This window comes from Motacilla alba, chromosome 10, assembly GCF_015832195.1.
Source record: "Motacilla alba alba isolate MOTALB_02 chromosome 10, Motacilla_alba_V1.0_pri, whole genome shotgun sequence".
Lineage (NCBI taxonomy): Eukaryota > Metazoa > Chordata > Aves > Passeriformes > Motacillidae > Motacilla > Motacilla alba.
In genome coordinates, this window is record NC_052025.1 from 7,972,858 (window position 1) to 8,000,472 (window position 27,615).

Sequence of the window (27,615 nt, forward strand, 5' to 3'; positions counted from 1 at the left end):
GACACAAACTGTAATTTTTCTTTCTCTCAGCCAATACTTAAAGTGACATGTTTTTGGAATATCCTAGTTCTGCTTATTAGTCTCAGTCTAGTGTTTGTATCAGGTCTTGATTATAAATTCTTAAAAAAATTAGAATTTATCTCCTGAAGATTTATTTCTATGAATTTTTCATAGAAGTCAATCACACAAATCTGGTGCCAAAATGCAAAATGATATGAGAATACCATCTAAATAAGCATGTGTAAACAGCTGAATGCTTTCCAACACTTACCCAGCTGTATTTTACAAATAACATTGAATCCATTTATGTTGATTTTATGTCTGCTAGCTGAATTTAATTTAATACAATAACTTAGTATTCTCCCCATATTTGTTCAGGTCTTTAGATTTCAAGGGATTTGTGAGAAATGTGTATTTAATTCAGACTAATACAGTAATGGTAAATTATTATTCTGTTTTCAGTATTTGTCTACAAATTTGATTTCTACAATCACTAGCATAAAAATTTAAATGAAAACTAGTAAAACAAATGGAAGAAAAACAATGGAAATTATTGGTCTATTATTATTATTCTTTTCTGTAAGCTTCTCGGGTAAATCACTAGAGTCATGTCTACCTAAGCCAAATGGTGGCATTTGCACATGCCAGGAATTCTTTATGAAAAATCTCTTGATTCTTTCAGAATACAGACAAAATGATTTGAAAAAATGTTTCATATTTTGTTGCTGGGACTGGTTGAGCCTCCTGGTGATAGCCCAACACCCATGAATTGATTATTTTGATGCCAGTCAAAGTCTCCAGAAGACATATAATGTACAAAGAGCTATGCACATCCAGGTCCATCACAGATATTTCCTTTGGTATTTTAGCAGTTTCCCAGGTTCAGTGTCCATATGCAAAGGAAAGACCAGTTCCAGCACTGTGTTCTTAATTCAGGTGTCATCTCAATTGGCATTAGGAAAAAAAAAATATTTTAGGTAAGGTGTTTGAGATTCAGAATGGCTGCTAGTTTTAGTTTCTTATATTATTTTAATTCATACATTACAACTTGTCTTATTTTGTCAGATATTAGCTTAAAATTGCTTTGAGGAAAATTTAATTCAGTTTCTATATTTGGCTCTTACGTTTTCATCCTAGCAAACAAAATAAAAATGGCAAAAATATTTCTAAGTCTTTATTGAACAGTTTTATGGAGAACTGCCAGTTCTGAGTGTACAGGTTGACTTGAAGAGCTGTCATATGACAGACTTCACTGAATGTCCCTTTTCAGGTGCACATCAAATGGTTTCCATGTAGTACTGTTCCTTGGAGAATGGAAAATTTGTTCTCAAATTAATCTTTCTGTTCTCTGCTGTTTTTTTTCCTCCTTTATTTCCCTAAGAGCATATATGCATATTTGCTATCTTAACTAACCAATGCAAATGGAATTCCATTTAGGATTTTGGTTGCATCAGTTTTTGCAGAGAAGTGAAGCTGCAGGAACAGCAGTCAGTTTGCTTAGGTCAGCTCAGCTGAATTAAGAAAATTCTCACAAGTTGATTTTTTTTTTTAAATGGGATATTTACTTTCCTAAAATAGATTATGACAGCTTTTAAAACAGCACTGAAAACTCTTCCATGCCAATAATTTTGACTTCATGAAATGTGGGAGGTCCAACTGCCTGTGCTACACTATTGCATTTGCTTGTGTTTAAAGCAGTCCTGTGCTATAGAGTTAATGCTTTTTCCTCTTATCTTCCACATGACAACTTTTGATCCATAAATATTTTTCTGTCAGAAACAGTGAAACCCTGAAGTGTGCTGTGTAAAACTGTGGATTATAAGGGATGGTTTTACTAGCTTGCCTGATTGCTTCTGCTGTGCAGCTGAGGGAGACCACTACAAGCAGTAATTGACTGCCTTGACTGATTTCATTGTTACTCCTTTATCCCCAGTCTCAGGGATAAACAGTTAAGTGGATGGTGATTACATTATGCACTAAAATGTGTGCCATTTTTACAGTAGAATAAACAACCACAGAAAAATATGATGAAAGTGCTCTAGGTAAAAAAAAAAAAAACAGAAGCTGTTTACTCCAGCCTTTCCAGTTTAATTCACAGAGCCACAAATGCTAGATTCTGGAATTATTTTTGCATTTTGTCCACAACAGTGTTCTGTACCAGGAACCACCTCATCTCTTGATTATTCACCTTTTGTATTTGAAACTGAGTCTGCTGATGTTTTCTTACATCAAATCTTGTTAACTGTAAACAGAGTCTGTGCCTACTGTTGACACTTATGGCTATACCTGGCAGAAATACAATTTGGAATCTCTAATCTTAGGGGAGTGATTTTAACTCTCTAAAGACTGTGCATAACTTCTCTAAATGTCTAAATATACTTATGACAAATCTAATTTTTAGTATTCAAGGAAGAAGTTTGAGGATGTTTGAACACCTTAAAATCTCATCTAAACATCTAACCAATATCTCCTGGAAAGAATCTGGTTTACGTGCATGGAGTCATGTGTTAGGTTTTTAGAAGGCTGATGTCAGCATACAAACTGTGTCCTCCCTTTCCTTAGCTACTTTTTCCCTAAGCAAAGCTGAAAACTCCAGCCTGTGTGATGAGAAACACTTGTGAGCAAAACCAATGACAAATGTGTAACATTACACAACATTTTTTTAATGTGTGTGTATATATATATGTACACCTACTCAATTCATTATATTTTTTAGGACACTGATGTATCAAATTTTACACTTATAAAACAGCCAGATTCCAGACAGTGCAAATCATACTTTAATATATTATAAAGCTATATAGTAAGCCCACTCCATGGGCTTCACATGCACATAAAACCGAGAGTTACATAAATAATATCAAATGACAAAACTGGAAAGCAGTTTCTGCATACTTTATTTTACAATTCCTCACTAAATATATTTACAGGACACAGAGTTTGCTTTAGTGCAATACATAGTAATGTTGCATAAGTACAAACTGTTGAACTTTTCTAAAAAAAAATTAAAGAAATAAAGCACTTAACTGATGTTACAGCTAAGTATGTAAAGCAACGTTAATAACTCTGAGTGAAAATGCTAACAGCATCTTTTCTTCTCATAAACAATTTCTAGAAACAAACCACAAACCGGCATTACATACTCCAAACTACTACCCCTTGTACAGTACCATATCATTTAAAAAATCACTTTTTAAAAGCACATATACTGTACTGTACAGCAACCTGTTTCTACAGATACTGACTTACTCTTTTGATACAAATATGATATTACCGTGGCAGTTTTGAAGAACAAAGTTATCTCAAGATATCAAACATCAGTAACAAACTCTGATAAGCACAGCTTCTTGAGAACCTGCTTTAACAGCATTTCTTCACAGTGATATTTATGAAAGGTTGGAAAAAGAGATTAGCAGAAAATATTTCCATCCTTTTCAGTTTTTATGCAAAAATCATTACTTTATATTGGTAATTATAAAATTACAAACACTTTCTATAAGTAACTGCATCTGTAGTAATGATAGAAAAAGTCATCAGTAAGACACCTAAAATGAGGCTTGCATAACATGAGAGTTTGAAGAAAACTAGGTACACCTCATTTTTAAAAGAAGAGTAAGGGATGTAACTTAATTTAGAATAAGCAACACAGTTTAACAGCGATAACCTATTATCAATTAAAAAAGCTACTTACTTATTAATAAATGTTAAAAAATAATGAAATTGTGATGAGGTGAAATCAACATTTAAAAAGAGATGATGGAACGTTTACTCTTAATCTTAGTTTTGGCACTTCATTGGAACAATTACTTTACCAAAGACCAAAATATGTATAAAAGATATACAGCTCCTTGACATACCTTGCAAATATAGTACATAAGTACTGGCAAACACTGAAAACATAGTTAAACATTCCCACAGATTTGCACATGCATGCACTAGTCAGACAACAGCGTTGTATTTATGTTCTTGGCGGTGACAATCTTGCATTACTTGGGTATCTTAGGCCGTTTCTTCAGGAGATCTTGTTTCTGTTTTAAGCCTTACAAACTCTTTAGCAACTTCATCATTGTTCCTCTGAGAAAGTATTCTAAGGATCGTTAGCCCAGTCTCATCCACGGAGATGCTCCTGAGCAGGGGGTACCAGGCGGCGCAGCTGCCCCTGTCGGCGATGGCCTGCAGCTGGATGACGGTCATGCCGATAACGCGATCCTCCCGCGCAAAGCAGTAATCCTTCACTGACAGGTGCACCTCGTAGGCTCCTGGCTTATCTTCGTTACTCAGCAGGCTGTGAGGATTAACAATAGGAATTTAGAACAAGGAGTTCAGTTTAATTCCCCCAAGGAATTAATTCACTCTAGAAATCTTGGGCAAATTAAAGTGAGAGTGAGTGGTAGTTTGAGTTTTGTGGTTCCATTTTGTTACAACAGGATATGTAGTTTTAAACTTTCCACACAGGTAACCCTTCAGATGGATTGGTGATGGAGCCTCTGTTCTCAGCAGCCTGAACAGAGACAGAATTCCCTCAGTATCTGGAACAGACAGTTACCTTTCCCTGGAAAGGACAAAAAATGTTCAGCTGGTTCCCCAGCTGTCAGCACCATTACTTGAAATGAGCTTCAAAATATACAGAAAATCCCTGGCAGCAGGCATCAAAAGGAGCTTTGTGGTGAGACACAATGAATTCATTTTTAGTCAGGGTTGGAGGGCAAGGGGAGGAAAATAAATTGGTCTCAGGGAAGGGCAGAGAAGTACTAAATTTAAAACTCCAGGTTAGGTGGAAGCTTCCAACTGATTGAAGGATTAAATTAAACAATACTATTAACATATACACAACCCAATACACATTTTGATATCTCTACAGGCATTATCTAGAAATAATAACTAATGCTTCTGTCCAAACAAGAACCTAGGCCAAGAGATTCCTAGGGATAGAAATAGTTATTCCTCTGTAGGGAAATTAATTGTACATTTTAACCACTGTAGGACTAGGTTAGGACTGTAGGACTGAAATCTTGGTGTCTGCCATTCATTTTCATATACAACAAAGGTACAAATTAGTAAATAATTTTGAAATGGTGTCTATACATCTATGTCAGGATAGTTTTTTTTGTTATTAATGGTTTAAAGGCAAAAGTATTTTTGGGAAATTTTCAAAAAATATGCAACTCTTAGACATAAAGGACTTACAACTGGAAAGTTTCATTGTACTTTGGAGACCAGGTGTTGCTCTTTGTCTTGGTTCCATGTTTTCTTTTCTTGTCACTTAATTTAGGACCCAATATGCAAACTTCCACAAATGGCCGGAACATAGCTGTTGTTTGCCAGTTTAGGTTATTAATTGCTACAACTATAAAGAGATTAAAAAAAAAAATTAAATACAATTCCATTGGAAGTGTTCCGATTAATTACCCTGTATGACTTGGTATAGCCAGTGAAAGGTGACCTGAGAGCTTTCCTATGGGATGTCACTACCTGGTAAGCCTAGGAGATGCTTTGCCCCTTCCCTGTCAAATGAAGATGTCTGACTACTTTTAGGTTCAAAAGTATCAAATAGAAATGTGTATTTTACAAATCCTTTACAGTTACAGCTTCTTTTTACCTGCTATCTTCACTGCAATTTAAAAAAAAATCAGCTTATACTAATCTGAATGATCCTGTGTTTCAGAAATTCAGGTTGTGCAGAACAAAGGCATTTTGTTAAACATGCAGCTTCTCAAGACTTGGTGTAGTCATTCACCACTCAGCTTTGCTGTAGTTTTTAGAAGTTGAATTATTTACAAGCAATGGAGAAACATAATTTGGCACATTTTAATTTATAACTCTATAACTTAGTATACTAACTTTTAATTATCTACACAGGGAAGCACAGACAGTACTTGCCTGAATAATCTGAGCTTCTGCTGATGTTGAGCAAGGATAAAGTGCACTCCTAATCACCTGAAGTGTACTCAGAATTTCTCAAGTACTATAATACCCATCCTTTTTTATTTTAGTACTGGTATATTTGACTTAGGATGTAGTGCTTGGAGGTTTGGTCTTTGTTGCTTTCTTTTTAAAGTTGGCTCTTTGAAACTTACCTTTCACAGTGACTTTATGCTCACCAGTTCCAGGATGAGTAGAGAGATCCACCTGTACAGATATCTCACCCACTGAGTTATTAGCAGTTTGACCTGAAACAAGAATTACTGGTTAGCACACCTGGCTTCTCAATGCATCCAGAGAAATAGACAGCCAAAGGTGAGTGGTATTTTCCTTTAGAAACATTTCAAAATTTCTGATGTGTTTCACATTTCAGTGAGAGTCAGTTACAGATTTATAAATGATTTTGCCACAAAAAACCCCAAAAAACCTGGGCAATTACAAATATCTGTGGAAAGTGCCTCAGTGAAATAAAAAATCCTGTTCATCTGGAACTTTCCATCCTGGTTGTCATTAGGTGTGTTTGCATCTTGAAATGCCAGAGTTGGTGGGTTTATCAAGCTTTTCATGTACCTCCCAAAAAATCTTACTGCTAAGTGTGTGTTTGGAAAATTACTTCTATATCACTGTTGATGAATCCTTTGCTGAAGGTTTTGTCTCAACAAATTACTGAAGTTCTGCACTAGCACAGAGGGGCTTAAAAATGAAGGAAGGTTGAAGGGATGGCAGGAGAACCAAGAACTTTAAAAAATAATTTTTTGTTTTTGAGAACCAGGGAGAGGCGCAAGTCAGTTTGTACAGAATGAATCTTTAAAAGGACTTTAAATACTGTCTTGAAAGGTACCACAATATATCAGACTGCAGCAGTAAAACATAAATAAAACGGAGTATTTTTACTTGTTCTTCGATTGGATGACTGTGAATGTTGAATTCTGTGAACTCTACTTGCTCCCCCGTGTAATCTCCTGTGAACCACATAATAATAAATTTCTACCCCTTTAAACTGGCTGCTATTTCTGTGCGTAGCAGAGAAAACATTTTATATTCCTCTTATTTATACAAAAATTCCTCACCCATTGGTTCCTCATCCCTCTGTATGAGAGGAGAAGCAAACATTCCTTTGGAATTTTTCCAGCAGTTGATATAGGAATTAAGGAAGGGGTACAGAGAAGAGGGAGGGGTGTCTTGTGTAATAATAATGGGGAAAGTTATTTTCCCCCTTAAATTGGTTTATAACTAGAGTAGTTTTTTCTAGTTACTATGCATAGTCTTTTTCTTTCCTGGATTTCCTCAACAGTGGTTTTCTAGAAGTGAGCTCTACAGTGATGTTTATTCACTGTTTTGGCCTGATCTGTAATTATGTTCTCTACATGGCATGAGCATTGTAAGGTCAATTAAATACTCCAAGTGTTACTGCTTCAGAGAACAAGTCTTTGTTGCCTGATGTATCAAAATGTAGAGATTCAGTAATCATTTAACAGGCTCAGAATCTTTGAACATTATTGTGCGTTTCTAAGCTTTCAGGTGAGTTTGGCTTGGAATTGTTGTGAACCTACTTTTGAAACCTAGCAGTGGTTTAAAAATGCAGTGTCTATGTCTTACTGTATTTATAGCTGCCACTTCTGAATTGCAGGGTACCTGTACAAATTTTGCTGTTAGATGTATTTCATTATCAGTCAGAGGGTTTGGACCACTAATAACATGTAAATAAGAAACTTATTAGACATCAGTTTTTTAATGACAAGAGGCAGTACTGCTTCAGTGGCAGTAATTAAGTTTCTTGTATTTGGATAATTAAAGCTGTACTGTATGGAAGCTCTGAGTTGGTGAATCATTCTATGGCTTGCTCACAATAAATAACACATAATTTTTAAAAGAATTTGTATCAAAAGGTAGGAACCAAATGGACCAGAAAAGCTAAATAGTAAGAATAATAGAATGGCTTTATTTAGAATCACAGACTGAAGTATTATCTGTAGTAAAATTATTTTACTGTAGTAAAATTTGCTTTTACTTGGAAAGAGAAGGGAAATTCTCATTTGGTGAAGGAAATAAAGTTAAAGCTGGTTTTCTTTTCTCTTGCAAACACAGTGTCATTAGGCCATAAATCAGTGAGTAGCAGGTTTTTAATGGAGTTACATTTAACCCTTGGTGCTGATTTGTGTGAAAAAGCCTTCTCTTACATTTATGTGGATTACCTGGATTAAATGCAGACAATGCCTGTAATTCAGAAAGCAGCTTGCCCAGGATAGGAATCCAACACTAATGTATTTTTATACATAGGGTATTCTCATTGGCTTTGTGATACTGTAAAGTAAATCAAAGATCAGGGACTGGAGGACCAAGAGCATTAATCTGTCTCATCCTTTCATATTGTGAAATTCCACCTTTCACATCGGTTCATAATGCAAGGAATTCAACCTCAGCACAGGTGCTTTTTGTGGTGATGAACCTCATTATGAATGATGCTTTTGATTACATCTATAGCCTTCCTTCAGCTCTGAAGTTTGAGTTGAGCATACTGTAACTCTGTTCCAGTTAAAAAGCTTTCAATGCCAAGACAGACAGGAGAAGGGAAACAGGAATTTGCACCACCTAAATCTTAGGGACACTGCATAAACTGAGAGAGAGATTGAGAAGTTCTTGAACCCTCTCCCAGTCACAATTAATAATAATTTACCCCTGATTGCAGGAGAAGATGAGTTAAACTGATCCTGAATATCACTGAAATGATCAGCTGGTGTCAATTATGTGTTTTAGCCTCCAGCTTTAAAAAAAACCCAACCCAAAACCCCAGGAAAGTTTCAAAAGAGGGCAATTATAATTTTTATTTGATAGCCTTGAGAGCAGCCTGTGGATGGTGATAGTAGTGAAGCGTGCAGTGTTAACCTCTAACAATGTCAGGTAGGATTTCATCAGGACAAGAATCTATGAATCTGTAAGATTAGACTTGTTCTGTTTCTCCAACTTTTTAATTAACTTTTGCAAAATATATTCTTGAAAAGATCTCCTAATCAGTGTCTCTTTCCTTCTCCTGGTAGTCAGTAATTGACAACAGTGCTCCAAGCAGTACTGCAAATATGTGAATAGTCTTGTATGTACAGTGCTGCTTGATATGGTTATAAAGAAATCTGTGCAAAACATCACCCAGTTTTATACTAAAAGCAGTTGACATTAAAATGACCCTACATTCAGTATTGCTGAGAAAGCCTCCTTTGCAGAACATCTCAGTGAGCATAGACAATTTCTAGTGGAGTTTAGAACATAAACTTGGTTTCTTTTGCCCATCCATCTTTCTCTTTTTGACCTGCTGAACAAACTAGAGAGATAATTGCAGGACATTTAGTATTTGCTTATAGCATCTCTTGCTGACATTCAAGAGCTAGGGTACTTCATTTTAAAGTCTCTGATCTGTCTATATCTGCTGTTTTGTTTTCTTTTTTTTTGCTACCACTTCTTGTGCAGTCACAGCAGGACTTAGTGATTCTGACTGCACTATAGAAAGGTCCATTTATCCTACTACATTTAATAAGCCAATTTAGCTGACAATAAATCTCTTCATGTACTGCAGAGGATGATTGCACTTTTCTTCCTTTAGTACTGTAATGTAACTCATTTGAAGGCTAACAAACTTATAGATGATTCTGCCTCATGTTTGAAAACCTTATGGATGTTTAATTATTACTGCTTGCTCTCTAATATCTGCTTTACATTTTATTTGTGGGTATATTTAGATAATTCAAAATACAGCATCTTCCTACTGGTGGGTCTTAAAGTGACCACGTGCATTTAAAGTGCAGTCATTCTTTTGCAGCAAATAAACTGTAAAGAAGAAAAATATCTCTTCTGGCCAAAGCTGCTTGCTCCTTGGGGAGTAGAAAAGTCGAGAAGTCAGGCTTTTATCCCTCATTTAGCACCTGGAATGGCTTCCATGTGAGAGCTGTTACAACACTAAGGATTTTGACAGAAGACAGACATTTTGGACCAAGGTCCATGTAATGTATTTCTTAGTCATGACAGTCATAATCATGACATGTGCACAGAGAAATTCCATTGCCTTAGTTGATATCTCTGTTCCTTAGTTGACAGCTTTGGAAAAGGTGAACTTGTGCACTCTGAGAAAATAGCAAAATATGCAAATGGAAAAAAGAGTCATGTATGCTTTTTAAAAACAAAACAGTATCTGCATTTTCTAGGATAATCCTGCTAAATACAAGAGACTCCTACTGATTCAGTCTGTGATTGGGCACAAAAGCACATTTCTGTGGAAGGATTCCTTTGTCTTGCTTGATCTTGTAGCAGCAAAAAGTTCTCAAATGAGGAGAACCTTGGAAACTAATTTCTAGGTTTGCATGACAAATGAGCCCAATAGAAATAAATGGGATTCACAGAAAATGAGTTAGCATAAAATTTAAGAATGTAGTGACTTGCAGTATTTTTGTCCCAAAGCAGCCAAAGATAATAAGCAGGACTCAGAAAACTTTGTATGGCTGTATCAAAATTTGTGGAGGTATACATGTTTCTCTCTTTTTTATTTTTAACTCTGCCTCTAAGGGTTCAGGGTTTCAAGATCATCTTTACTGCTCTGAGGATTAGAAATCTGGTTCAGAAGAAAAACAACTACCTGCAAACCAAGAATCATGTATGACATGATTTTATTACCCAAGACTTAGAAAGCTGGCTGAGCACGGGGAGCTAGATCAGCTGACCTGGCACTGGTGCCTGTGGAAGCCAAACCTCTCCCATTTGCCTCACTGGCTTTTTCAGTATAAAGCTGCTCATTTAAATACTGGACCCATGCTTTGACCTTATTTTCTAAATGGGACATAAGAATGAAAAAGTTGAGTAAGTATTCAAGCTTTCATAGCTTCCACTGCTCTAGGAATTACACAAGTTATGAAATCAGCACTTTAATCCAGACAGACATCTGTCATCTTTTGACTGATGATGCCAGTAAAATACATATAGTCTGGTGTTGAGCTGCTAATTTATTAGGAGAGAAAATATCAGGATGACTTCATAGAGTTGTTTTGCACAGGATCCTAAGATTGATTTGGAGGAAAACCTTGAGTGCATTTTCTAACATTTTCATTTAATCCACAAAGAGTAACTTAAAGCTGAATTGTTAGTAGATGGATGTAGCAAGCTAGATGATCTCTTCTGTATGTGTGTTAGAGAAAAGCAAGACAGCAGAGAAAACTGATTTTATCATGATAACCACACTAACTGCAACATGTGTTTTGCTTGAAGGAGTTGCTATACAAATGGTTGATAATGATTTGTTTTGGGGGATTCTGAGAGCCAAGTTCAGTACTTGAAGGATGACTTCAGGAACCATTTATTCATCATGCTGCTATAAAAAGATTGACAAGATTTAGGTTTGTATTTGATTAGCAAATGTAAATAATTTGTCTAAAGAATTGCTTGTGATGGAATTAAGGCTGGCAGGAGATGTGGCAGCATCTGTAAGCCTCTCCAGAATTGTGCAAAGCCACACTATCAAAGTACATTCCCTCCTACTGGAATTGTGGTGTCAGGCAGGGATCTGAGGCACTCAGAACATAACATGAAAGCAGGATGGTGTGGGCAGGGAGTCCTGGTGTGAGTGTTGGCATGGAATCCCCAGCTAAGACCTTTCCCTTCATCTCTCCTGGGAAAGTTCCACGCAGCCAGGGCTGCAATTGCACAGCTCACTGGGACCCCCAGAGCGCAGCTCCTGCTCTGTCCATGTGGCAAAGCAACTGGGCATGAGCCAGCTTCAATCTGGGAGGTGTGGATCCAGCGGGCCTCATCTTTTCCTCTGTGGGTGCAGGTATATTTTTAATGTATAATATATATAAGCATGTATTCTGACCAGCGTTTCACCCAGACAACACCAGGCCTCTCAAGAGGCTTCTGTATGTGTTGAATGCTCTGTTTCTAGTGAGAAGGTATTTTTTAAAATTGATATCATGTAACTGATGGTCGCCTGTAGCTTGTGTTTATTTTCTTGAAAACTTAGAGGAAACTGATACACAACTTTTTAAAATTTAGGTGTTTTACTGTTTCATTTAAGGAACAACCAGAAATTTTCTAATGTGAAAGCCTCTTAAGTGAATATTTTGTAAAAACCTTTTGCTTTACCAGTGGTCTGGTTTTAACTATGTGAACTTTAAAAAGAATTATGTTTCTGCCACTATTCTATGCATTTGCTTTGCTAGCAGCATATTCTGGAATACTTTTATTACTTGTAATTCAGCAAGTTTCTTCTTTGTTTTTTCTTATCTTTCCTGTTTGTTGTTTGCAATTGTGTGCTGATTTCTGCAGCTTGTAATGCAGTTCTGGTTTGTTTTTTTGTTTTTTTGGTTTTTTTTTTTTTTTTGCATGAAATAAGGTTGTGTAACACATGGATCTGACCTCAATTTGAAACTACAGTGGATGAAGCAGGGATTATTTCTTGAGTTAAATTCTGTCTGAAGTATGGGTTACGAGAGAACTGGAAATGCTCTGTAGGACTTAAAATTTCCTGTTAGAGTACAGGTATAGCTTTCAAAATATGACAGTTAATAATACAATGGTTTTGACAAGCAAAAGAAGAAAAGGTCTTTCTTTTTCACCTATAAGAGCTGCTAAACAATTTAAGCAATTTTTATTTTCTGTAGTATGATGTCATCTATCTGCTTGTTTAAAGTATAATTAATATCGGATTATTGTTTTAATGTCATTCCATTTATTTATGAAATATTGAGGTTATGCTTTGCTTTGGACAATTACAGGTTGCAAAGGGACACATAGCTGAATTTTGGCTTGGCAATTGAAAATAATTTGTCTTCATTTTTGATTGTGTAACTTCCTTCCCTGTGTTGGTGACTTCAGAAGACAAGGATGGAATTACTGTTAGAGAAAAGTGTATTTACCTAATGAGAATGAGTATTATATTTTCTTGTTTTCAGGTACATCTTCCCTTTTTAGCTTTCAATTCTCTGGCATAAGAATGAAGAAATCTGCATCAGACCAGCTGAAGTAAAGCCTTTTCTGCAGCCTTGTAAAAACCCAGGTAGGATTTGCAGTATGAGCTCTGTGTTGTGAGATGAGTATTGATTTTTCTGCTTAAGAGATACAAACTACTTTAAGTCAAGATAAAAAATATAGTGCAGAATCCTGCCATTATGTATTTATTATTCTCTAACAACATTTGTGAACTGGAGCTCCTGTAAATTTGTAGGAAAAAAAAATTTCCCTATGTCTAATAAATAACCATTTTAGATGCAAGAGTGGTGTTTACTTTGGAGAAATTAGTGGCAATAAATGAGAGCTAATTCAGGAAACTCTGTTTGAGACTGTCTTTTTTTGTAGTTTGCTAAAATTAAAATAATATTTGTTCAAACATATTAGTGTTAATGCTAAACAAATGTAAATATTCACAGCACTGGCTATCGTTTATGAAATTACTGAAGATTCAAGGCATTTGCTAAACGAAACCACAGCCATTTAATTTTGATATACTTTAAGTAGTTTAATAGGGGAAGGTACAACTTAAAAAGGTGACTGCTTCTCTCTCCTTTTTTTAGGAGGGACTTAAGAGAAGCTTCACCAGTACTGGTCTCAGCACAGAGTAAGGGTAAGTCAAGTGTACCATGGAGTGGGAAAGTTCACGCAATGGGCCAGCAGAAGTATAGTGAGAGTTTATCCTTTGGCTTTTAGAGTTCTGTCTTGATTGTGAAAATGCAGTTGAATTTAGCTCAAGTTAAAATGATCTTGTCCTGCCTGACCTGAAATTTGTCCAATTTGTCTAGAGCTCTTGTCAATGCACAAAATATGTTGTCTTTTGCAGAAGCCTTGGAGCATTCCCTGGAATTCTGGGCTGGCTGCTGCCTGCCTTCAGATCTGAACCAGCCATGGGGTTCCAGCCCTACAGCATTGAACTGCCAAGTTCCTGCGACTGAGCTGGGTTTAACAGGTCAGGCTTGGCACTGTGCTGCTATTTTACAGCTGATTCATGCTTGGATCAAGTGGGCTGTGCACAAAGAATGGTTTGGTTACAAAAGATTTTGAAAGCAACCCATGTAATAATCTGAACGTATACAAGAATGTTATCCTGTAGCTGAATTTAGAGGAAAAAACCTACTCTTTTACAGCAAGAGCTAATGTTTACTATTATTGTTATCAGTGCACAAATATAGTGACAATTAAGTCCAGAGTAAATAAAATCAATCTGAGATCTGGACCTCAGGTGCTCTGCTAGCTAATGGTGTACTGATGGCACATGATTTTTATCTGGCTGTGTTTTATGAGATCTTTGCAGAGGTATCAGTGACCACCTGTGACCACCTAGTGTGTTAGTACTGGTCACTCAGGCTTTGGAATGCAGTTCTCCTCACTAAACTGCCTTCAGGTTTTGCAAAATCCTTTAGGTCTGTATCCCTGTCCTTTTTAGAGACTCCAGCAGTGACCTGCTCCATGGAATGGTTCTTGGCAGTGCCAGCACTTGTGTATGATTAAATAAGAAAACTGATCCAGATGAATGTGCTTACAACAGGCACTGCAGAATCAGCTGAATCCTTTCTGGGTTATATTAAATGTGAAGTTCAGATAGGCGGAACTAAATTTCATTACTAGTTTATAAATCATTCTATGCATTATTATGAAAGTTTTTCCTACCAAACAATACTGATAATTTATTTGCAAAAAAAAAAAAAATGCTGTGCTGCATGTTTTACATTGGTGGGTTGGGAATAAAACAGGACCAGTGCTTAGCAATTTTCTGGAAATGTTTATACAAAGGGACAGTCACAGATTATATCCCCCTTACAATCCTATTAATACCAATATTAAAATCTGTAATGATCAGAGTTTCCACAGGACTCCAAAGAAACACATTGGAAGTTTGTGGCAGATCTGGGATAACAGTCAGAGAGAAACCTCTCCCTCCTCCTCTGCCAGGCAGAAAGGCAGGTATTTAATAAGCTGTGTCACTGATAAAGTTAATCTGGTACCTGTATGTCTGTATCTTTATTTATTAGACAATATTTTTCTTTGTTCCTTAATGTTCATAGTGTGGTTACAGATTTGTGTTCACAACACTGAGTGAGCATTAAATTTATTTTCATCAGCATAGAATCATTACAGCTGGTAAAGATCTTCAGCCATGGCAAATCATTATATGGAGAAAAATGAAATTAAAAAAAAATCCAGTTACTGAAAAAGTTACTGCCAGATTATGCTCCTCATTGACATTTACTTATTCCAACACTTGTCTGTTTTGAAAAGTCTTGAGAGTCTATAGTGGTGCTTTGAAAAGAAGAGTAAGATTACAGAAGTTAATTTCATTATTCCTGTTGTGCGATGATTTGCTTTTGGAGCATATGACTATAACAATTTAGTCTCATGACGCATTTGAAAAAAGGCAGTAGGAATTGTGCTTTCTACTATGTGGTGTGGTGAAACCACCACAGGAAGAACTATGAATCCCTGAGACACCATTTTCAAAGTTAGGGATGGTTTTATTATTATTATCTTACGAAAATTTCTATGTTGCCAAGATCTGTAGGAATGTGTAGGCACAAAGGCTGGCAAACAAAACTCTGGTTCAAGCAGTCATCCTTCTTTAGAAATAGTGCAGATCATAGTGTTGGAGAACTTGGTTATTCCTACTGAACGTGATCCTGCGCGATCACAGGAAGTATCATGGAGCATAACACACTTTTACAGAGACATTATCACAGAATCAGAGAATCACTGAAGTTGGAAGAGACCTCCAAGATCATGAAGTCTAACCTTAGGCTTTCTGTTTGTGTGTAGAGTTAACTCCCCCTTCTCATGCCAATCAGACAAATTTTTGCTCTTCAGTTTCTTAGAGTAACTGCAGCTTAGTCATGGTGAGTGAGGAACTATTTTAACCTGTGGGTAAAAGCCTGACTGTTGTTTGATTCGTGTAGTCATTACAGGAAACCAAGCATCCAATTCTATCTACAGTCATAGTTATTAGACAACATATACTTTATTTACATTTACAATATTTTTTCCATTGCTTTGAGCTTAAAAATATATCCAACTGTCTCTTGATTATGGATTGGCAATGTGAAAAAAATAGGCCAAATATCTAATTATATTCCAGAGAAGATTTCTGATTTGCAAACAGAGTAATTTTAACTAAAAGCTAATAATACAATTATAGCTGTGAGGCTGGAAATCATAATAGATGAGGATTTGGTTATTTTAAATGAGGCATTAAAGGATAATGAAAGTTTTGAGTCACTTTTCCTTAAGTTTCATTCCCAGTGGCTACATTTCTAACAGTACTGGTGTGCAAATATAGGCATGGTAATGTGTGCACAGAAATGAACACAGACCTCAGGCTGAAATCATGATGAAAATCAGAAAATTCCATTTTGTGGTTCAGGATTTATAAAAGATCACTTATGGCTGCAACTTAACTATTTTTTTCCTCCTGAAGCTACAATGAAGGTATGTGTTTAAGAAAAGCAAAATACACCTAGAAGTAAGTAACAATTTTCTGCCTGGATCCATATTGCTAATTTTTATTTTTTGAGAGTGGGGAAAAAAGGACTCTACTGCCAACATATAAGAGTTTTATAGCTATTTTTGCATTTGTAATATATGAGTTACTAAGACAGGTCTCAGTTTTAATATAGAAACAGCTTAGGAAATCATTCCTCAAAAATAATCTTGGGGCAAGATGCAAAACTCATGTTTCATGCTTTTTATACTGTGAGAAGCGTATTGTACTTCAGAATGTAAAAGCAATTGATTTCCAGCTTTACTGTCCAATTAAAATTTTCTGATTCTTGTAAGCTGGAGCAGGGTAATTCATTATATCAGCAAATTGTATTCTTTCCCAAAGACATGAAGTGGCAGGCAGGTCATTTTTACGAATGCTCATTATATTCAGAAGAAATCTGAATGTAATTTGCAGTTTTCAGAAGGAAGAAAACATTCAGCTTGGAATATGATGTGTGTAGTGCTCCTACAAATAACGCTGGTGCTCAGTTTGCACCCAGAGCTCAGGGATTGTTCTCCCTGTGCAGTCACAAGCCCCTAAAGGAACTGCCCTCTGGTAAGCCCCAACAACAGCATTAGAGAAGGGATAACATCAATAACATCCCATGGGCAAATTTGTGTCAATAAACTCTAAAATACCACAGGGGGTAGAAAATGTAATCTGCAACCAGTAATTTAGAACATGCAAAATACAATAGGATGCATTTCTGTGTCCCTTATTGATCACTTACTCTGAGAAGTTTGTGTGGCTATAAACTTCTTTATCAAGGCGTCAGTAGTCTGTGTGTAAAGGCTGAGAGCGTATTTGAGGGACTGCAGGTCTGGGCTCTTCTCCAGGAAATTCTTTTTCAGCCCACTTCCTCCAGCATGGAAGTATTGCTAAAATGAAGAACAAATATGGGTGTTCACAGAGGAAAAAAAAAAGGCCTCAGTTACAGACATACAACTTCAAGTAAAATTCTTAAATGAATGTTTGGAAGTAGCAACCAGCATGTCTACATTTATTAAAGCATTTGAGATAACTGTCATAATCTCAAGTACAAAGCTTCTTTCCAAGGGTAAAAAAATAAGCATAAAGGGAAGAAATATACAACATTTTGATTTTGGTCTTCATAATCTGAAGTATTAATTTGCCAAAACTGGAAAATATTTGAAGCATTCTTTTAGGTTGCAGAGAGTGGAATGAGTTTTAATTCTTTATCTAAAAACCCCAAAACATCACAAACACCTCTCAAATGAAGGCATGGTTTACAAGCCAGTGCTTGTAAAATATAAAGGATATATTACTTTTTAGGGAAAAGGGAACTTTGTAAAAGATTTCAGAGAGAATACTCCAGAGAGAGAGAATACTCCAGAGAGTGAAGTTTTTGAGTAGCAGTGTGAGAAGAGGACTTCTGGTTCTACTGGCACAGCTAGATTTGGAAAAAAAAATATGCTTATGACTTTGATGCCATGCTGACTATGTGAACTAATTTTATATATATATATATATATATATATATATATATATATATATATATATATATATATATATATATATATATATATATATATATATATATATATATATATATATATATATATATATATATATATATATATATATATATATATATATATATATATATATATATATATATATATATATATATATATATATATAATACATATATATACACACACACACACACACATATCTATATATATATATATATGTAATATATTATGTTTTCAGTCCCAAAGCTGAGTTCAGAAAAATTAGGGGACAGATTCAGATTCTTCTCTTTTTCCTCCCACAAAGAAGAATTTTTCCTAAAGTTTTGTACAGGACAGTGTTTGATGAATTAATACATGTTAGCCACAATGAAAAGACAAATGTGCTACATACCTTCATTTTGTTCAAACACCTTGCAAAGCATTTTGCAACCTCCATTACAGTTCTAGGTCTCAAGATCAATAAAGCTCCCATTAATGGCTAATTAGTAAAAATAAACAATGTTTTTCAGGAACACAATGACTTCTTGATGAGATGCAATATTGGTCCACTCTGTACAGGGAGTCTTGGGGACTGTGAGCAGAATTTACTCTCCCTGCCTTTTTGCAGTGTTGCCAAAGGAATAGATGCTATATCTATATTCCAGTTACACACATCTCCACTAAATGCTGTATATCCCAGCTTATCTGGACAGCTCAGACCTACAGTCCACATATGCCCTTTGCATTTGGTACACACATTTCACCTTCCAGTTCTCAAGATTCTGCAGGAGATGAATGTTATGAATTAATATTATAACTTAGCACACAGATATAAGGATGCTGAATTAACAAAGGGATTTTCTCTATTTAATCTTTCCCGTCCAATTCTAGACATTTTTAGTAAAATGGTCAACACCTATCTCTCCATCTGTAAGAGTTTAAGCACTGGAAATTTAGGCAAGGGTAGAGTTTACATTTTTCCCAGCTTTTCTGTGTTTAGAAAATGATTAGATTCACATTACTTCACGCAGTTTACTTTCGGGGCATATTTCAATTTGTCCATTTGTTTCCACAACATTACTAATTCTCAATTATTTTTATTTCTGACAGAAATGCCAGTTCCATTACAAATAGAAAAAATGGCAATTGGGAGCCCTCTCTGTTACTTTTTGCTTGCCTTGGAGACTGTTTTATTGCAAAACACTTGATCATGAGTATTTCCTCTTACTTATATCTTCAATTTTGTACTTCAGTAGCTGCCTCCTTACCCTTCTGATGTGCTGTCTCTTCCCAGCAGACAGGAAAATATGCTGCTATTCTAGAAACTGATTGTTTTTAAGTTATTTACACCAACTAATGATCCAAGCCAATGTGAAAAAGACTGATAAGCAAATTAAATAATATGTTAATTAATAATATAATAAATGTTTCTAATGACTTCTTTTGACTTCAGAAACTAACTCCATGAAGAGTGTATGAAAGTCTCCAGTCTTTTATCTAAAAACCAATCAGTGATTGCTGGGCATTCCGGCACAGAGCAGGAAAGACATAAAGCTGTACCTTGATAGTAACGAGGGCCACGTCCATTATTGCACACTGCCTCAGGGTCAGGCTCTTGGCTTCCTCGCGGATCACGTGGTCCTGCCGAGCAAGACAGAGTGCAGTTGGTTTTAAAGAGAGACAATATTGTGAATATCTGTTCTTTGCAAAGCAAACAAACATCCACCAAATGCCCCCCAAGGACTATGATTAACAGGGATTAGTTCAGAATCCTTTCACAACAAATTATAACCTAGAGCAATTGTGTTGTTTCTTGAAAACACAAAATGTAGAGAACCATACTCACTGGTTAATACTGAGCATTACTTCTTTTCCTAGGATGCATTATTTCTCTGTGTTGGGGGATGGGGAAAGGTTAAAATTTAACTTAAAAATTATATTAGATGATATAGAAGTAATTAATTTTATTAATAAACCTGAAAGTTTAACAGATGTTTGTTAATGCCCTATGTTTTAAAAAAAGAGGGGTTCCTATTAGAACATGTTAGACATAGAGTGACTACACTCCTGTTAAATCTTTGTCTAAACAAGCAGTCAGTGTTTTACTTAGGTAATATTTTTACTTCTGTAGCAAACTGAACAATCATTCATGGAGGCCTCAAATACCACATTTCTGTACAAATCTGAAATCCTAATTGCAGAATTGACTGGCAAGCAACTGACATCAGTATCAAATATCTCTGCTGTCCATCAAGTGGACTCCAGCACTGAAGTGCTGAAGACTTTACTGCAGAGGTACACACTATGTTTCAATGCACATTCAATGCAATGATAGAGAGAAATTGCTGATATTCTCACCTCAAGGGCTTTTCCAGAACTGGGTACAGAAGCAAAGATACTTTTTTTTTTTTTCTTTTTTTTGTGACATGTAATGCTCATGAGGCCTGGTTGTGCACTGTGGGAATGATGGCTCCTTGACCCATGTAGTGATCACTTACCATATAAGCATAGAGTCTTCCATTCATAACTTGGTTTTGATGAAACTGTACAATAATTATTCACCTCTGAGTAGTTACTGTCATATTCAATCTTATTATACTACATAAGAACAAGAATGAGGCATGAGGTTTGGCCTCACAGTCATTAATATTTCCTCCTTTTTCTTTGTTAGTGCAAGCCAGTCGCAGCTTCATCTGGCTCCATTACCTTGAGTTTTGACAGCTGTCCAAGATCTTTGGCTGCACTGAATATCATCTGGGGCCCCTGTAATCACATTGAAAATTAAGGAAACAGACTCACGACAGCATGTTTGCTTTTTATGTCAACACAATCTTATTTTCTGCTAGGACATTGGCCAAAGTCATCGTTTTGCAAAGCTAAATAAAAGTTTCAGTTGCACAGGAGACACATTTTCATCCAGTTGATAAGGCCAAGTGCTTGAATGCCTGCAGCAAGATTCCCTCCAGTATTCTATAACTGATACAAATATTGCACTTTCTGCTGAGAGTGGTTTTGTGTTCTCCTTTCTGCTGTCTCATTTTGTGTTTAATACTGAAAGCTAAGGCTGTGATTGTTCTCAGTGTGTGTCAGTGAGATGTTTGTCCATAGCTGCAGCTCTCTGGTGCTGTGCTAACATGAACAATCATGCTGGGAAGTGAGCAGCCCTGAGGAACCTGCAAAAGCCTGTGTAAGGGGAATCCTCAGCTGAGTAAAGCACAGCACAATGGTGTACTGTGAGCCAGAGCCATCTTTTAAAGAAAAGATATTGAAATGTTCTGAATTTAAAGCAATATTTTACAATAGCCAAATCCTGGCATGACACCAAAGGCCAATGCCTACACATTTGTCTCAGACAAACAGAATCCTGCTGTAATTCCATGCTCACATCCTTTATCACACTTACTCCAAGCAACATAATTACCAGTGCAGTTACATGGCAGCTCAGGAAGATGTAGTTCTGATTATGTGGATTTCATAAAAAAAGGTTCATGCAACTTACACTGGAATAACTTTTCATTAGACTTTCTGTTCCAAAGAGTTTCATTTTCCAGAAATAATTTTGCTTCCTCTATGCTTCAACTGAAGAAAATGTAATATAGAACTACAGTTTAAATCTTCATTATTTTTTAGTAGTGAGAATGGTAAGATAAATATGTGTATATACATATATATATATATGAAAAAATAAACCCTGTTTCTGAATGCCTGTGCCTCTCAACCTCAAACAGAAAGAAATATTCAGGGCTAGAAAATCTCTCACAGTATCCTACTTTTCTTTAATTATGTGTTCAATAGTAAATAAATAAAAGTATCAAAATTAATGGAATAGTTCTCAATGCCTACCAGAAACACTCTATTTAGGAGGTACCACTAAGGAAACTCCTCTCTGAACTAATTTTCCTATGAAAAATTGATCTTGCATAAAGCTAATAAATGTTCCTAACACATGATGGAAAATGCAGTTTCCAACTGAGATGCTACCTATGCATTTGCAGATAAAATTTGCGCCAAAAAGTTTGAAAAGCAAATTAAAGCTCTCAGAAATGTAAATTTGAAACTTCTTGAAGGAGAGGTTGTTTTAATTATGCGCAGTTAACAAGGTCATGACAGTAAATATGAACAAACTCAGTGACTGGAGTCCTGGCCATGATCAGCTCGATGCTAGAATTTTTAATAGTTCAGGTAATTTCATTACTATCTTTACACCATTTATACATTTTCTATTAGAGCTTTTCCTGCCTGCACAGCAATATTCTTTCATGCATCTTCAATATATTATAATTAGAGTTAATGATATGCCTTTAACTTATGGACCCTGACCAACAGCTTTTTAGCAGCTTAAGTGGTACCACAGGATGTGCAACAGCAAAGTTGCCAAAGGCACACTGTGGCAACACCACAATTAGCTTGTCATAGGATGGTCTATTAATTTTAAACAAGATTGAATAAAAGAAGAATTAACAGCTATGTTATCCCAATCCCACAAAAAAAAAAAACCAAAAAACCACAATTATGAAAAAGCCTCCAAGCCAGGCTCTCCTGCTCAGGCACATTATTACAATCCTTTGTATCAACTGAGAATTGCTCTGGAACACTTACGGTTTGGTCTGTCAGTGGTGGAAGCACGATTTGTTTTTCTATTTTGTTTAAGACTAACTTCCAGAGCTCTTTCAAAACCCGTTTCAGAACTGTCTTCTCACAGATCTTCGCAGAGACACTTAAACTGGAATAAAACAAAACCACAAACCAGTCACCAAAACCAGCCTTATGGCTTCAGAGATGTTCTATCATTCTCAGATTAATAGCCATTAAGGTTTATCTTTTCCCTAGTAATAAAAATATCTTAGTAGCTAAATTATTTTGCTATATTATCAGTAAATATTTTTGGCAAAAAGATTTGCAGATTACAAACTTATATAAATCTCCACTATGTTATTTAATTCTTAGTATATCACTGATGCATATTTATTGAAAATGCAAAATCATGATGAGTTAAAAGTTTGATGGATGATACAATTTAGCACTCCCACGCCCCTAAATTAAAGTTTTAGTATGTAATTTGTTTATGTCTTAAAAATAAAGAGCAACTGTCTCTCTTGTTTTGTATTTCTACTGGGATATAGAACTGGTTGCTGACAGCTAATGCAAATTTGCAGCTACTGTTTGGAAGCATTTATTTCTATATATTGACACATCTGAGCAATCTTGCTATTACTTACAGTGAAATTAAATTTTTAGGGCACTTTTTCCACCTTCACTTTGAAAGTTTCTGGCTGGGGAAAACCCTCCTAAGGAACCAAAGGGGTGTGTGTGTAAGTTGTGACTGGAGACCTCGAGTACAGGATCAGGGCCAGGCTGCTTGTCCTCACAGCCACTTCCAGCAAAAGGCCACTGGTGTTTGACAAGCACCAAGGACAGCAATGTGCTTACAGATGTGTCTGTGCTGCTCATGGCCTTTCAGAATGTGTCACTGCTGGATGATGATAGCATAAGTTATGCTTACTTACAGAAGCCAGCATGAGTTTGCAGGATCCTCTCAAAACTTAGCATTTTACCAAATGAAAATAAAAAAAAATCAAGCTGCTGTTTAGATGATAACCTGGTCTTTGGTGACACAGAAGTGCATATCAATAAGCAGTGGGACATTGGGTACAAGCCTAAAACAAATGCCAGACAATTTCAGTGTAGGAATCACTTTTGTTCTTTTTTTTCAGCACAATCTTCATAACACAGCCTGTGGAGGAGAGACTGTGCACTGGCTCATTTTCAATGACTCAAATCATGACAAGACACGGGAAGACAAGCCTGTAGCTTATGTAAAAATTGCTCAGTGTAAGTAAACATGTTAGGCATGGGATTCTGCACACAATGAATACTAGAAATATTAAAAATACTATAGAGTGCTTCCAGGTATCAACAGTGCTTCAGAGTAAAACCAAATGTGCCTGACTGCAGCATCCAGTTCCCAGCCTGCCACGCAATCCAGTCTGCCACACTTACGTTGTGTCCAGGGAATCCATGAGAGGCCGAAGCACAATCTCAGCATCGATGGCTGCACTGTTCTTATTGGCTGCTGCATTCCCATTTCCTCTCATTTGATTCAGTTCGTTGCTCATTTGTCTTACACAATCTTCAATAACAAATTGGAAACTACAGGATGAGAAAAAAAAGGAGAATAAAAGAATTCTGGGAGAGAAAATAATGATGATTTTGCATCAGGCTCCTCAACAAGACTTAAATATTTTCTGCATTGATGCAATGTTCAAAATTGAAGATACTGTGGTGTTACAGTCTGAAAATAAGTTCTACTGAGGATTATAACTCATATAAATAATTCATGACATGTTTTGATCTTTTCCTTGCCTTGCTACAATTCTGCCACAATTTTCATGGCCTTGTAGGTGTGCCAAATATTTATTTTCTGAAAGCAACAGATGTATCAGAATCTATAGGTTAGATGTGATTGACTGCCAGCTAGGAACAACTTCTCAAGGTTTTATTTTTGGTGTGAAAGGATGATACAAACAGGTGATGATAAATAATCTTTCTCTTGATGGTTAACAGCAACCAAGCTTTGATATTCTTCTTGAGGTAAAATCCAAAACTCCTACTGATTCTGCCCTGTTTGGCTCAACTTGACTTTTTCCAGATTTCACACAGTCAGTGCCTTCAGAAGGATTGTTACTTTTTTTGCAGCTACTTAGCATTAAAACACTTGGACTGTTTAAAATATCCTTTTGCAAAAAAAGCCCTTGCTTTGAAGCACTCAGACTCTTTCTCCTGGGAGGAATCTTTTTCACTTCAAGGTGACTGTGGACACATCCTTCCTCCTCAAGTTTGTATCTGCTCAGCTTTTCTGAAAACTGTTCTGTTTCCCAACTGATCTGGTTGAGTGTCTGACAGTCTTAAAGTGCTATTGATGTGATAATCTTTGGACAACATATTGACACAAAGCAGAACAGCCGTTAATCAGTCACCAGCTCAGAGGCAGGAAGAGTCTCTGCACACACAGTAGTTTGGTTTATGGGTTGATTTGCGATGGATCGGAATGGTTTAGGATTTGTTTATGAACAGAAATGCAAAGCAGAGGCCAAAAATATATGGGGCCTGGTAAGCTGAAAAGATAAATGGCAAAGATTAACTTGAGGAAAGTGAAAGAGAATTTACTGCAAGAGAAAAGAAACAACCATTTGTTCCAGTGACATGGCTAATTGTAGAAAGAGAACACAAACTTCCACGTGAAATCACTGGAAAAATCAGAAACTTTTCCAAATGCACTTGGATGTACACTTACCTACACACTTTAAAGCCCTAGATAAAATCAACTTGAGGCAGCTAGAGAAACTGCTCATGGAAATTCTTGGGACCAGTTCCTCCAACAAAAACCAAAATAATGCATTGCCTTTCTTGGCGTTAGACATCTTTCCAACATTGTTAACCTCACAGACCTGAGCAGTAAACTGACCCATGAGGAATGTTCTAGCTATCTGGAGCATACCCTATACTGAGCTATTCTGGGTTTGCTGTTGCAGAAACCTAGTTGGCTCATTCAGAAAGAAGCCCTGGAAAGAAATAATATTCATGCACTGTCAATGATCCGAGAAGCAGAGCCTGGGAGCAAAAGTACAGCAAGACAATACAGCAAACTATGCAGACAGAAAAAAGCAGACTGTCCACCCAGCCTGTCCATTGATGGATTAAATAAGCAGCTACAGACTTTGCTTAATGAACACCACTACAGCACTAATCTCTCTTTCTTAGATTTCTTTCTAATTTGAAGTAAAAGTAACTTGCTACTTCTTATACCACAAGCACTGCTGGCACAGCACCATACACATTCAGGACTGCAGTGTGCACTCTGATTAATGAAAGGTTTTGAGAGTAAGGCTCAGTAGACAATTTTTGAAGAGCCACAGGCAAGCAAATGACCCAAGAAGGCCATTCACAATGACCACTTCAAGCAGGCTAAACACAGGCAGACATCCCTGGCTGAAGCAGGCCCCTTGGAAAAAGCTGTCAGTCTCAGGGAGTAACATAAACATGGTCAGAGAGGAAAGTTTAACATAGCACCAGACAAAAAAACGCAGTGACTTTGCTTCACAAAAAGCAGAACAAAAGCCATCAGCCTCACCTCTGTAACGTGTTCATGCCCACAGATGATGTTCAGTTGTCTTTACAGCGAGGTTGCTTTTATTTGTTTCAGAGTCTAAACACACATACACACAAATGCACACCAGTCCATCAGGGCAGAAGCAAGCCATGCCTCAGGACATCCAAATAACCACCCAGACTTCATCAACGAGAGAGATTTTTTGAGCAGGAATATTCCTCTAAGGTTTGCAGTAAAATGGGTTTGTTACCTTGCAGCATACGTTACACTGAGTTCATCCAATACATTGCTAAGTTTCACCTGAAGTTCTTTTAGAACAACACTAGCTTCAGGATCCAGCTGCAAAGAGATAAATAACATTATATTTTATTTATACACTAGGTTTCTGGGGTTTCCATTACAGTCAATGCATTAGGGATTATGTGCAAAGATACACTGCACTATAGAAAACCAAATGTGGAAACACCTGTAGTGACACCAAATTGCTTTAGTAATAATTTTGAAATATAATTACCATTAAAAAAATGAAAAAAAAAATCTTTGATTAGAGCAGGGAATATTTATATTAGCAATCAAAAGTGTACCACTGAAAAATGACTTTCTGTGGGATTGTGGAAACTGTGTTGGCAGTCACAAAGGAGAGAACTACCATTATCAGGCCAGTGGTATTCAACAAGGCACACCAAGAGAAGGATGCAGGAAAAATCAGTTGTGTTAATAGTAATGCAGATACCTTCATATTTTTATTATTTTTTGTACATTTCACTAATGTTGGTATTTTGTTTTGTGATTTGCCTTGAAGTTGTTTCCATTATTTCATGTTTCCATAATGCAGTGTAAAATTAGAACAGCCAGCACTGAAAAAGATGGCTTGAAGACTATCCATGCCTATTCTACTGACAGAGGATGTGGGAAGGGACTCTACCAAATTTCAGTACTGCTGTTTCTAAAAGCCATTAGGGCAAACAAAATTCAAGCACAGAGCAGCACATTCTGATGCTCTGATACAGGTTTTCTAAACATAGGAAAAAAGTTAATACAGGGGAGAAATATATTTTCACATTTACAGGGATGAGGATACATGCATAGATATTTAATCAAAAAGGTACCCTATTGATATTGATCAGCAAACTTGTTTATTTGCTACGGATTCTTTTTCAAATAAAAAAGAATAATTTTTTTATCTCCCTGATCTTTAGCACTCAGAAAAAATAATTACAGCCCATTCTGGGACATGATAGATGATCATCAGGATCAACAGCTGAATGTGAATTAATAGCTGATGTTCCAGGTCTTTCAGCTGTCTACATCACAGTGTTAAGGAATGATTTCCAATGATAATCCTTAATTTGTGGACTCTGTTCTGCAGCAAGGTCAGGTACAGACCTTCTGACAATTTCAAAGGACGCTGCACATTTAGAATACATAATCAGGACTGTTTCTATTTTCTATCTTTCAACTGCATGACTAGTGTTTAGTGCTTATTTTTTCTCTGGTGCTTCAGAACACTGTGGTACAGCAGGTCAGTTCTTTTAATCACACTTCAGAGAAAAGGGGAAGTTGTCGCAGCACACTGGATAATTTACTTGAGACTACACAGGAATTCTACA

General features: G+C 36.3%; 1 protein-coding gene and 1 long non-coding RNA gene across 13 annotated transcripts in view; one reads left to right on the top strand and one right to left on the bottom strand.

The window, feature by feature from the left end:
• Window positions 1-2,879: 2,879 nt before the first annotated feature.
• Window positions 2,880-27,615, bottom strand: part of UNC13C (unc-13 homolog C) — a 158,911-nt gene continuing 134,175 nt past the window's right edge. For 8 of the 10 annotated variants that reach the window (XM_038147216.1, XM_038147211.1, XM_038147212.1 and 5 more), the window contains 9 exons: window positions 26,256-26,344; window positions 23,896-24,045; window positions 22,495-22,618; window positions 20,602-20,658; window positions 19,456-19,536; window positions 17,151-17,298; window positions 6,078-6,170; window positions 5,188-5,347; window positions 2,880-4,285 (listed from right to left, as the gene is read on the bottom strand). In XM_038147216.1, the coding sequence (XP_038003144.1) occupies window positions 4,000-4,285; window positions 5,188-5,347; window positions 6,078-6,170; window positions 17,151-17,298; window positions 19,456-19,536; window positions 20,602-20,658; window positions 22,495-22,618; window positions 23,896-24,045; window positions 26,256-26,344 (1,188 nt within the window). In that variant the 3' untranslated portion in view covers window positions 2,880-3,999. The remainder of the gene's footprint in view (window positions 4,286-5,187; window positions 5,348-6,077; window positions 6,171-17,150; window positions 17,299-19,455; window positions 19,537-20,601; window positions 20,659-22,494; window positions 22,619-23,895; window positions 24,046-26,255; window positions 26,345-27,615) is intronic. The other 2 variants (XM_038147215.1, XM_038147214.1) reach the window with 1 other exon arrangement.
• On the top strand, window positions 11,880-23,889 carry LOC119705144. Of its 3 annotated transcripts, none has more exons than XR_005258157.1 (5): window positions 11,880-12,438; window positions 12,852-12,955; window positions 13,470-13,519; window positions 13,733-13,858; window positions 23,610-23,889. It is a non-coding gene; the product is annotated as an uncharacterized LOC119705144 (long non-coding RNA). The 3 variants fall into 3 exon arrangements; XR_005258158.1 differs by lacking the exon at window positions 23,610-23,889 and adding an exon at window positions 14,750-17,137; XR_005258156.1 differs by lacking the exon at window positions 23,610-23,889 and having other exon boundaries at window positions 13,733-17,137.